The sequence below is a fragment of the Lactuca serriola genome, chromosome 9 (genome assembly GCF_051521515.1).
Source record: "Lactuca serriola cultivar US96UC23 chromosome 9, Lser_US96UC23_V15, whole genome shotgun sequence".
Lineage (NCBI taxonomy): Eukaryota > Viridiplantae > Streptophyta > Magnoliopsida > Asterales > Asteraceae > Lactuca > Lactuca serriola.
Genome location: NC_136416.1, coordinates 93971240 through 93983308, shown reverse-complemented (window position 1 = coordinate 93983308; position 12069 = coordinate 93971240). Strand labels below are relative to the sequence as shown.

The 12069-nt window shown below is 35.8% G+C and overlaps 1 protein-coding gene across 1 annotated transcript; it reads left to right on the top strand.

Annotated features, from left to right (window-relative positions):
- The first annotated feature begins 8508 nt into the window (after nucleotides 1-8508).
- On the top strand, nucleotides 8509-10194 carry LOC145075937 (uncharacterized). Its single transcript, XM_079021997.1, has 4 exons — nucleotides 8509-8780; nucleotides 8890-9108; nucleotides 9199-9578; nucleotides 10085-10194. Exons 1-4 carry the CDS (start codon nucleotides 8509-8511, stop codon nucleotides 10192-10194), a joined length of 981 nt encoding a protein of 326 aa, XP_078878123.1.
- Nucleotides 10195-12069: the final 1875 nt, after the last annotated feature.

Genomic DNA, 12069 nt, shown 5'->3' with positions numbered 1-12069 from the left:
TGAGATTCAACAGTCTAAGGTGAGTTTCCTCACTTTGTTTAGCGGGTTGAAGGCACCAATGTCGGTCCATGGTTTATTATGTAGGATGCTAGATGTCTGCGTAACTCTTGCATGTGTATGTATTGGTATGTATACCGAGTGAGGCTCGATGTCAGGCAAGACCCGATTACTGTATTGTATGTTGTTATCTTTGTGATTATCGCATGTGTTAGTATGATTATATGTTTATATGCTTATATGTGTATCGGGTGGAACCCAATTTCAAGCGGGACTTGGTTATTGATAGATTTGTAAACCGAGCGGGGCTCGATGCCGATCGGAGCCCGAGGTCGAGTGAGACTTGATGTCGGGCGGGGCCCGATGAAGGGAGGGGGCCCCGTATGTGTTTATTATGTGTGGTATATGGTATTTTGGGGAACTCATTAAGCTTTGTGCTTACGGTTTTCAGTTTATATTTCAGGTACTTCTTGTTCAAAAGGGAAGAGCTGGGGATGATTGCAGAGCACACACCATTTTATTCCGCATTTTGTGATTTAATATGATATTTTGTGATGTAGTGATATATTTTGTTTTATCTTGGTTGTATGACAATGTTTGGATTACCATTTTATTAAATTAAAATTGAAATTTTTTGGTCTTAATTTTGGGACGTTACAAACTATAAGGGAGCTTTTCGAAAATTTGTTTACTATAAATAAGAGGCTCTAGCCTTTCATATTTCTTGCACAATTTTCTTGATTCAAGGGTCTTTGTCTTCTAACCCTCGAGCATGTCAATCCTTCGTGATTTGACATCTTTTTCTGGTGTTTTAGTACCGTAAGTTGAGCGTTGAAGCGTCGGAGGAATCTTTTCAGAAGAAAGACTTAATGACGAAGTTCTGCCCGTGGAGTTCTAAGTTTTCGCTAGACATCTCATAAGGTGAGTTACACTTACTACTCTTGTTTAAGTGTAATTTATATTTGTGTTCATCATTATTGTTATGAACTTATAATTAAGATTTATCAGTAATTCCAGTTATAATACTGAGTGATCTACTTATGGGAGTGATGTCCAGGCTAGATCTGTGAGGTGTTTAAAGTGGAATTTCCAAACGATACATCTTTTTATCAAACAAATCCTACTTCGATATAATCTTACCTGGTCATTCCTTATCAGGTAGAACTTGAAGTATTTTTTTTTTGGATTACTGAAGAATCCGATAACGATTAATATAACCCATATAAATATGAAAGAATACTAAGACTTAGTAATATTCGCATTTAGGTCGTTTAAAAGGAAAAAGTTGAAATGTTAGCCAAGGAGCTGACTTTCTCTTAAGTCTTCCACCTCAATCAAGTGGGTACATAGTTACTTTCAAGAACATGATTTAATACAAGTATTTATTAAAAGTATTAAATATTAGTTGAAAGTTTATATGTGAATTATTTGCTTATTATATATCGGGAATATGTGTTAAATGTATATTTGGTAATACTTACACTTTACGAATCGGATAAGATTGTGGTTATGTTATAAGAAATATTTGGTAATACTACATGACTATCTTAAAATAAGTATCTTTACTTAAGAATAATAAATGTATACCAAATACTTACCGTTTAACTTTGTGTTAAACGTATACCTATTTTATGATAAGTATTTTCCTAAATTAACAATCGTTTTGGAAATTGATTATAGGTATAGTAGTCATGTCTAGTTATAAACTAAGACTCATATAAGATACTTAGTTCAAAGTAAATTGAATAAGTGCTTAGTTATACCCGATATTGCAGTAGTATTTTATAAACATGAAATTTGTGTTTAAGATGGATTATGGGTTTAATAGTCATGTCTATTTACAAACTAATACTTGAAAGGAATGCTTAGTTCAATTAAGCTCGAATTTTGGGTAGTTTTATACCAAGGGTGTATGTGAGATTAGAACAACGAGTAGAGTTGTGTTCTATGACAGTTTTGCATGTCAGGGCATGGGTTACATACCAGAGTATTGAACTATTATTCCTCCTCTTTTTTGGATAGCCGTAAATGGCAGGTCTGTATCAGGCAACTAGTTAGGTATGTCTGATCATCTCCTAGAGTAAGACGACAAGAGGCAACTAGTTAGGTATGTCTGGTCATCTCCTAGAGTAAGACAACAACACTTGACTAATCTAGACAAGTCTCGTGAATTACGTTGTTAATGTGGATTTATAACCCACAAACATATTATGTAACATAACAGATATCCATTCCCGTTGGTGTTTATAATCTATCCTCTAATGGTTGCCTTTATTGACTTCTACTTCCATGGAATCCCCAAAGCAGATGACTCTACTCGTTGTTTACAGTGATCCATCAGTTTAGATCTTAAGGATCAATGTTATAGGATCAGTATGTGAGAATTGATGGGACAAGGTAGATTGTCTTATGGATATCTATGATAAATGATATATTGTTGGTAATAATTGGTTTTGCAGGTTTATTATTTAAGGATTAATATCATAATAATATTGTAGGATTGAAAACACTATGTTTCTCACCAGGTTTCTCCAAACCTGACCTAGTCAAACTATATGCATCACAGGTAACAAAGCTAAAGTTGCTGGAACTTGATTAGGATGTCGAGTGATTAAGAGACAACATGCAATAGTGTTCAGGACTGTTAGGTGTTTACGATGTAACATATGTTGTGTATTTATTAACTATTGTATTGAGAATCCATTTCAATTAATAAAACCAAAAGTATCCAAAAGTCAAGGGCAGACCGAACACAATAAAAGTCAACTGAGTTATTGACCGAACACCTTAATATGGTTAACCGAACACATTAAAGAATTCGGTCTAGAAATTCAACCAAAAATCAAACAAAATTCGGTCTAAACTTTGACCAAAAATCCTGGACTTTGACCAAAACACTTCACTGAACACCCTTAAAGATAATGAAACTGAACACCGTGATTTGTTATACCGAAATTCCTTAAGTTTCGTGATTTAAATCATAAGGTTCCAGGATAATTCCGATAATTCAGATGAAGATTACGAAGAACACAAAGAACTTCCAGAATTTCAAGAACAGTTAATCGATGATTAGGCAAAAATTGATTAATTTCAATAGAAACTAGTTAATCTCCAATTAAGAAAAGAGTTCTCAAAACTACTAAAAACAGGTTTCCAAGGTTCTTGAATTGATTGATACCTGCACGAGGCTCTGATACCAATTGTAAGTCCCAAAACAATATATCTCACACAATATCAATCAATCTATTTAGTGAATGCGCAATGTAAACCAAATAGTGATTCAAGAACACTCAAAATAACTTAATGCACACGATTGTATTTGAAGAAATCGTCTGGTACATCAAGGAAAGCCTTCACAGCCGGATACACCAACAAGAATAAAAATGAACGAACAACCTAAAACAATATTTGGCTAAGCTTAAATATGAACCAAGTATACAAACCATTAACACCCAAGCCCATTCATGACCGAAATCACTAGATGATTTCGGTCCAGCTAACCGAGAATACATTAAAGCCTTAAAAAAATAACATTTCAAGCCCAAGAACAAAAACACTATATGCCCAGCATAAACCACAAAAATATAACCCAACATCAATACATGATTTGATAAGTATGCATTTTGACGTTTTGTAGGATCGAAGAAAAGGAAGGAAGCTTAAAAGAAGAGTAAGTTGAGTCTGATCGTGAAGAGATGGATATTAATCACATGGTTCGATGATCGGCTTTTTGAGCTGCTGCTTAGGAGTTATGATAGATTGATTAGGAATATTTAGAAACATAGTTTTCGCATGTATTTGTATTGTAAAGACAAGTTTTCCGCACATTAATAAAATTGTTTTTATTTACATTATATTTCCTTGCAATGGCATTTATGGAAAATTGGTGTTTATATATTTCTATTATTAGCAATGTTTAAAATGGATTTGATTCTTGGTTATATCATTTGTGGTAGTATCGTAATTTGCTAAGTGAGGAAGGATTCTCATCACCCAAATTTCAATTGGATAGAAACTTGGAATCATACCATTTGAATTGTGTGATCTATGAGAATCTTGATCCTTGGTAAATTGAGACTAATTCCTTGTCCATATATGTATGTGATTCAAGTGAAAGGCTAAAGGATCTAGTACACATTTATGTGCACTGGTCAGATCCACCACAAAGGACGTTAAAGTCTATTCGTCATGATTTACTGATAGGTCGGTAAATATGGTTATGCTTACAAGATTAAGTGTAATTCTAGTGCCTTGAAAAGTTTCAAAGTATAGCAGAACGAATAAGAAGAACCAATTAGGCAGAAAGATAAATTTCTCCAATCTAAAAGGAAAATAGAGAACTTTAGTATCATGTTTTATGATCATCCTAATGATTATGGAACCATGTCACAATTAATCCTCTAAGGACACCTTAGTGCATTTTCATGACTAAGAAGAGGTATCGGGAAATGTAGAAATGGTTAAATCAAGAAGATGAGTCATACTTCGTTCCAAAGTTGAGTATTAGAGTCATACTCTAGTTACTCCAAGTTGTACCTTGAGTGACATGTTTTAAGTAGGTTTATAACACCTCATGAAATGTGGAGTAGAAATGTTTCTTACTCTTGCACATTTGAAATTGGTAGTTGTGATGTTTTGGCTAAAATAAAGACCAACTAAGACCCATTACATGAAGCGTTATCTTGATAAGAATCCATACCAACTCTTGAATATTTGTTTGTCAAGAAATGTTGCTTGACAGAGAATTTTATATGTAAAGAGGTCAGTGGGAGTCTTAATGGTCTTGAATAGTTTTAAGAACTAATCAAGAATAAATCTTTTAGTTATCACTAGCACATGACTTGAGATTTATAACCTGTCATGTTGACATGATCTTGTTTCGATGACCATTACAGTTAAGTAGACCATATGTGTGAGTTCTATGAGTTCTCATTTGATTGCATAAGGAAAAATACCTTGATCAGTGAAAGTACATTGATCAGTGTAGGTGAGCTGCTCAATAATTTGGAGGCACTGGTAGGCCCTTGTGCTGCCGAATGGCAAGAAATTAAGATTAAGCAGGTTCAATCCATATGAGTTTGAATTTGTCATAAACCTTGTCTTATGATAGTGGTTTGAAATTACAAGTTCACATGGATAGAAACACATACACCATAAAATCTAAGTGGCAAGAGGTTTCTTTCAACTTCATGAAAATGATTGTGAGGAAACGCTTTCACTAAGTAGATTTCAAAGGATTAGAGTAAGAAGTTGTGGTAATTGCGTTCTCAAATTTGAGTATGATTACGACATCCCTTTTCATAGTTCAAATTGTGAGAAATGGCAAATAGTTTGAACATTCGGGACTTATTTCCATAAGTTCTAAAAGGGGTTAGACACACACATAAGTTGTCTGATGAAAGGTGTTTGAGCTTGAGAAGTCTTGACAAAGAATTATCGAAGCACCACGTATCAGACATCTGAACTTCGGTAAGAAAGTCAATAAGTATTGATTTCTAGAAGTCTAGCTGATTTCTGAGTACATGTAAAAGCTAGTGGGAGGATAATTGTTATGCTGGTAAGAACATAATTGTTATGCTAGTGGGAGCCTGATTATTATGTTAAGTGTTGCAAGTTAGCAATGCTATTTATAGGAAACCAAGTTCTAAGTTTGCAAAGTTGTAGAATTTGGAAATTGTTTCGCTATAGTAAGATTTAAGGGAGAGGGCAATTATACTTCATTCAAATCTAAAAGTTTAGATTGAAATTTTAATCAAACTAAGTCATGGACATATATGAATATCATGTTGAAATGTTTCAACATAGGAAATTCTATATTTGGGAATATTTTAGCAAAAGACTGGTCAAGTATCATATCTTTATGTAAGACATTATGAATCGTATCCTATATGCTTCGAGTATAGGATTGATTTCATATGCTATAATCTTCGCCTGTTCTGATGTTTCCAAATGCCTAGCGCATTAAGAGGGAAAAAGGACTAGATATGACTGAAGTTGTTAAACAACTGTCAAGGACAATCTAAGATTTACCGAAGATTGGTTGCTTGTGGACAGTTGGAAGTATAGTAATGGATGGACCATATTGATATAATTCTGAATAGATAGGATTCTATTAAGAATAGATTTTCATATGGAAATTATGGAAATGTTTCCATAATAGGAGTTGGATATTAAGAATCTTTATGTAAGTTAGAAACTTTTATGCAAGAAGGATGTTCAAGGAATGTACCTTGAATGCGAGACTTCATTTCTGGGGAATTGTCTTGTAATACTCTCTAATGGAATGTTTTGTAATATCATTGGCCGAGTCTTTGTGACTTTTGTGCCTAGACATTACAAAACGATCATTGCATGTAAGTTTAGACTCTAACATATTCTAGTAGTGGCAATAACTTGGCATTCTTACACTTGTGATAAAGATTTGGAATTGTGAAATGAGCATCATTGGAATTGTGTTCGTTTGATCTATTTCACAAGGAAATGACCATAGATAAACATAGTATGCATTCTTGGAGCATGGGATGACTATTGTTTTAATTCAGGTGGTTGATTAGTCGAAACAGTGTACAATGAATAAACTCCGATTAATATGGTGATTAAATAATAAGTGTTTTATTTATATTCAAAAGTTTTGAGACCATAGTTAATTAGATAATTCTCGTGTTTCACTTCACATGTTTTGCTTACCGAATAATAGGATTATACGAACATCCACAGTCGATCATACTTTGAAAGTAAGTGATGAGGTAAGACTGTCATGAATCCGACTGTAGATTGTCTAAGTGTTTAGACATAGCACAAGTTTGTTGCAGTGTTCATGAGTACTCCTGAAATAGGATTTGAGTATTGGATTAAATTTATGCTCATTTGAATCAGTTCATGGATTATATCATGAGTGATTATGAGACGATAATATCTTATATTCTTGAAACAAAGACATATGAGTTGCAGTTTACAAGTTGGTTTCACATTAATGATACGTAAACGCACCAGTAACTTGGTGTTATAAAATGTATTATTGTGTGTGACTTGATGAGTAAATTAAGCAAGCATATAAGTTGAAGTTTATCCGTTCCTTTTACCCTAAGAGGGATAAAAGTGATATATGTGGGCCCCTCGATGATTTAGTGATGACACCCTAAGAGCTTGGCCAAGCCTGGACTAAGTTGATGTGTTCAATTGTAGTCTATTCTCAATCGTCAAAAATAGGAAATCGGGAAACAACACATGGGCATAGAGAATGATTATGAATCCATGTCTTATGTCCATACGATATCTTGTAGAATGGAGGAATATTTGATCACTTATCTAAAGAACGCACTACTTATAAGATCAGAGTTTGACAACGGCTTTTGAAAGCTACGATTCCTAGTCAAATTTTGAAGTCATACTTGCAATAATAGTTATTAGACTTATCCAAGTAGGAGGTTGTTGGATTAGGTGTCTAAGCACAATACTATTATTGGTATATACTTGATTTGATATGTAGCATGGTCCTTTTGGGTTGCCTTCACTCATGCAACTTGATAGGATGACAAGTGGAGAGAGAGAGAGAGAGAGGGAGGGAGTAGGATTTATTATATGAATAATAAATTGGTACTCAAAATGATTTTATTAATATATTACAAGATTAATATATTATTTGGAAATCATATTATTAATTGGTAATTATTCAGAAATTAATTTGATATTAATTTTGGGATTAAAGAAACTGATTAATAATTAAGGGACTGTTTTGCAAATCATTGATAGTTGCAGAATTGGGTTGATGGATTCCATAAATTGGAGTGGACGAAATCATATTGGGAAGCCCAGCAGATTTCGTTCAAGGGCTCTAAAGAAGGAGTTCATGGGTTGTTTGTTGCCTAAGCAAGGTATTAGCGTTTCCACCTGAAAACCCTAGCAACCACAACTATATATAGAACCCTTTACCATGCGATTTTCGGCCCTGAGATTCTAAGAGAACCCTAGCTGAAAATCCTTCCCTCTCCAAGTCATTCTTTGCATTGGGTGTTTGTAACTTCGTTAGAGGTGCAACACTTGGGGCACTAGGCTTTCAGAAGTCAAGGATTGTTCTTGTTATTACAATATAACAAGTGAGGTAATCATCTAACCCTAGTTTATATGTCAATTTCGAAAATTGTATGCTAGTCATAGGGTTATTGCTTTGGAGTTTGTATTTGCATGTTCAATAGAGAAAAACTTAGATCCAAAGCAATTAGGGTTGCATGTACACCATAGGAATGTTGTAATGCTCAAAAGTCAAAACCCATCAGTACAACCAAGGATCCTGAACTTTGGTGATGCAGGATCCTCAGAGAATCATCAGAAGAACATAGTTCCTGCCACCGTGGTGTCACCCTAGGGACAACTATGGACAACCGAGCACCCTTGATCAATGATCTCAATGATCCTTTCAATACTCCTAGAAACCTCGATTATAGTAACTTCTTAAACAAAAATACTATTAATACCAACTATACTAATGTTGATGCAAGAATAAATTCAAACATGGCCAGGGAACTTCAGCAACTGAGGCAAATGATCTCTAGTGTACTCGGAGTGGTCCAACCAATACCTGAAGCGTCTCCAACAAGTCACAGAATCTTGAGATTTGCTCCCGCGATAGCCGATACCGAAGTTCCTAAGCGCTTTCAAACTCTCATCATGAAGCTATTCGATGGAACTACAGATCCCGAAGAGCATATAGCCCAATACAGAAAGGATGGAGATCATTCCCATCCCAGGGAACTTGAAGGAAGCTTGCTTGTGCAAAGGCTTTGGTTCGACCCTTACAGGATCAGCCCTCAAATGGCTGCTAAACGTTCCCCCATACTTCATTAGTTCATTTGCACACTTAGTCAATATGTTTAATAACCAGTTTTCTTGCAGCAGAACCTTCGAGAAGATCACTAGTGATCTCTACCAGGTGGTTCAAGATCCTAAGGAAAAACTTAGGGACTTTGTTAACAGGTTTGTCAGGGAAGCTCTAAGCATCCCCAACATCGACATGGCCACCGCAGTAGAGGCATTTAAACTGGGACTAAGAAAGGATTCATCATTCTATGAAGACCTTGTAATGACCGCATGCAAAAGATTGGATGAAATCAGGTGCCGAGCATTGATGTTCATAGGAATCAAAGAGGATAGAGAAATCCAAAATAGAAGCAACCCTGTGAATTAATATGAGAATCCCAATAGAAAGGCCGAATCCTCGACTTCAAGATCCTACAAGTCGAAGCCATATTCCAAACTGGATCATCACAGGGTCAATGCCCTCAAAGATGAAGGAGAAAAAGGAAAACTTCCTAAAATTACTGACTATTGTTTTTCTGTGGATATTTCAAGTGTAATTCATGCTATGCATGATCTTGGAGACAAAGCAAGATGGCCGAAAAGGGATAACAAGTCCATCACTTGGAAAGATAAGTCCAAATGGTGCGCTTACCATGAAGACTTTAGCCATGTGACGGAGGACTGCATAGCCCTAAGAAAAGAAATCAGCCACCTCCTTAGTAAGGGACACCTCAAAGAGATCCTGGACAGAAAAAGAGAAAAACCCAGGGAGAACAGCCAGGATGGTCACAGGATCGCCGAGAAACCAGGATCTCCACCCTCTGACGCTATGATAATTAATGTTATCTCAGTCGGATCTAACATCTTGGTACCTCTTATTCTCAGGCTAAAAGACATGCCAAGGTCTCTATAACAAAAAAGGAAGATAGTGCACGGAAGAATTCCATGGTTAGGAGTGAGAAGGAGATCACGTTTGACAAGACGCATAGGGAAGGAATTCAAGATCCTCACCATGACGGACTCGTAATAACATCGTATATGGCTAACCATTTCTTCAAAAGGATCCTTGTTGACGGAGGATCCTCAGTCAGTATCGTACTCCTAGACGCTCTGAAAAGAATGAATATCCCTTAATCATAGATAATCACGAGATTCTCAGTCCTCATAGGACTTAGCAGGGAAACAAAACACACGATTGGGGAGATAAAGCTACCAATATACATTGAAGGGGTAAACTCCGTACAAAATTTATATGTTATTTACACCCTATCTTCTTATAATGCGATACTAGGTAGACCATGGATCAACGAGATGAAAGCAGTGCCATCAACCTATCATCAATGTGTAAAAATGCTTACTCCATTGGGGACAGTAATGATCATGGGAGATCAAAAAGAATAGAAAGAATGTTATAAAACCTCTATGAAATCCACAATCAAACCTCAACAAACATAGCAATTAAGATAGGGGCACGACATGTTCTAGAAACAAAGGAACAGGATGTGAAAGAAGTTCACCTAGGCATCGAGGATTAAGAAGCTAAACTCCTCATAGGATCCTCAATGCCTAAACAAATCGAGCAAGATTTGTTGAACTTCCTAAGAACCAGAAGCAAGACATTCACATGGAAACACGAAGATATGACAAGTATAGACAAGAGTATTACTACTCATAAACTTAATATTGATCCTTCTTTCAGACCAATAAAACCAAAGAGAAGGAAGTTTGCATCTGAAAGGAATCAGATCATCCAAGAAGAAGTAGAGAAGCTCCTCAAAACAGGGATGATCAAAGAAGTAAAGTTCCCAAGATGGCTAGCTAATGTGGTTTTCGTCCAAAAGAAAAACAAAAAATGGCGAGTATGTGTAGACTACACAAATTTTAATAAGGCTTTTCCTAAGGATCCTTTCCCTTTACCACACATTGACTCTATGATAGATGCAACGGTTGGCCACGAACTTTTAACCTTCATGGACGCTTCAGCAGGATTTCAACAAATCCAGATGGAGCCATCCGATCAAGAAGATACAACATTCATAACACCAACAAGTATATATTGTTAACCTACAATGCCTTTCAATCTTAAAAATGCAGGAGCGACATATTAAACACTGGTGAATCGGATGTTTAAAGACAAGCTGGGGGACACCATGGAAGTCTATATCGACGACATGGTAGTAAAATCAATGAAAGTTGAAGATCACCTCAGAGATCTTAAGGAAGCATTTGACATCTTGGACGAATACAATATGAAGTTGAATCCGCTCAAATGCCATTTCGGGATGAAGTCGGGCAAGTTCCTTGGATATATGGTAACCAAGAGAGGAATAGAAACAAGCCCACAACAGATCAAAGCAATCATCCAGCTGAAATCCCCATCTTCAACAAAATACATCCAAAGGCTAACCGAAAGAGTAGCAATACTCAACAAGTTCATTTCAAGATCCTCAGAAAGGTGCAATCCCTTCTATGATATCTTGAAAAAGAACAAAAAATTTGAGTGGACAGGAGAGCACGAGAAAGCCTTCCAGGAACTCAAAAAGTATCTAAGCTCCGCTCCACTGCTAGTGAAGCCTATAGATAGGGAACCACTTCTTCTCTACCTCTCAATATCCTCAAATGTGGTAAGTGTCGTTTTGGCCAAGGATCTTAACGGAGATCAACACCCTATCTACTATGTAAGTAAAAGTCTCCTGGATCCTGATACCAGATACTCTCACATCGAAAAACTAATTCTTGCCTTAGTAACTGCTTCCACTAAATTAAGACATTATTTCGAAAAACATATTATATATGTAAAAACTAATTATCCTCTTAAGAATGTCATGAGGAAACCAGAAATGTTAAGAAGAATGGCGAAATGGTCGGTAAAGTAAAGCATGTTTGACATCAGATATCAACCACGATCCGCCATAAAGTCACAACTCCTAAAAGACAAACACCTAGGGAAATGGACACTATTAAAAGTGGAGCTTCAAATCAAAAAGGAACTGGGCTAAGGATCATACTAAAGTCGCCACAGGGGGACATCCTACCCCAGGTAGTCAGTTGTGAATTCAACACTACCAATAACGAAGCAAAATATGAAGCACTCATCATGGGACTATAATTGGCTATAGATCTTTAAATCAGGGATCTTCAGGTATTTGTTGATTTTTTATTATTAACCAATCACTTCAATGGATCTTATGAAGTGAAAGGTGAAATATTAGCATTATATATAGAGATCCTTAAAAAATTAGCTTCTGATTTCGAAAACTTTAGCCTAACCCAAGT

Excerpts from the sequence above, each read along its gene's own strand:
- LOC145075937 (XM_079021997.1), top strand. The coding sequence starts at position 8,509 with ATGGCCAGGGAACTTCAGCAACTGAGGCAAATGATCTCTAGTGTACTC. Across the intron at positions 9,109-9,198 it reads AAAAGATTGGATGAAATCAG|AAAGGCCGAATCCTCGACTT; the intron begins GTGCCGAGCATT and ends GAATCCCAATAG. Across the intron at positions 9,579-10,084 it reads CAGGGAGAACAGCCAGGATG|GTAGACCATGGATCAACGAG; the intron begins GTCACAGGATCG and ends ATGCGATACTAG.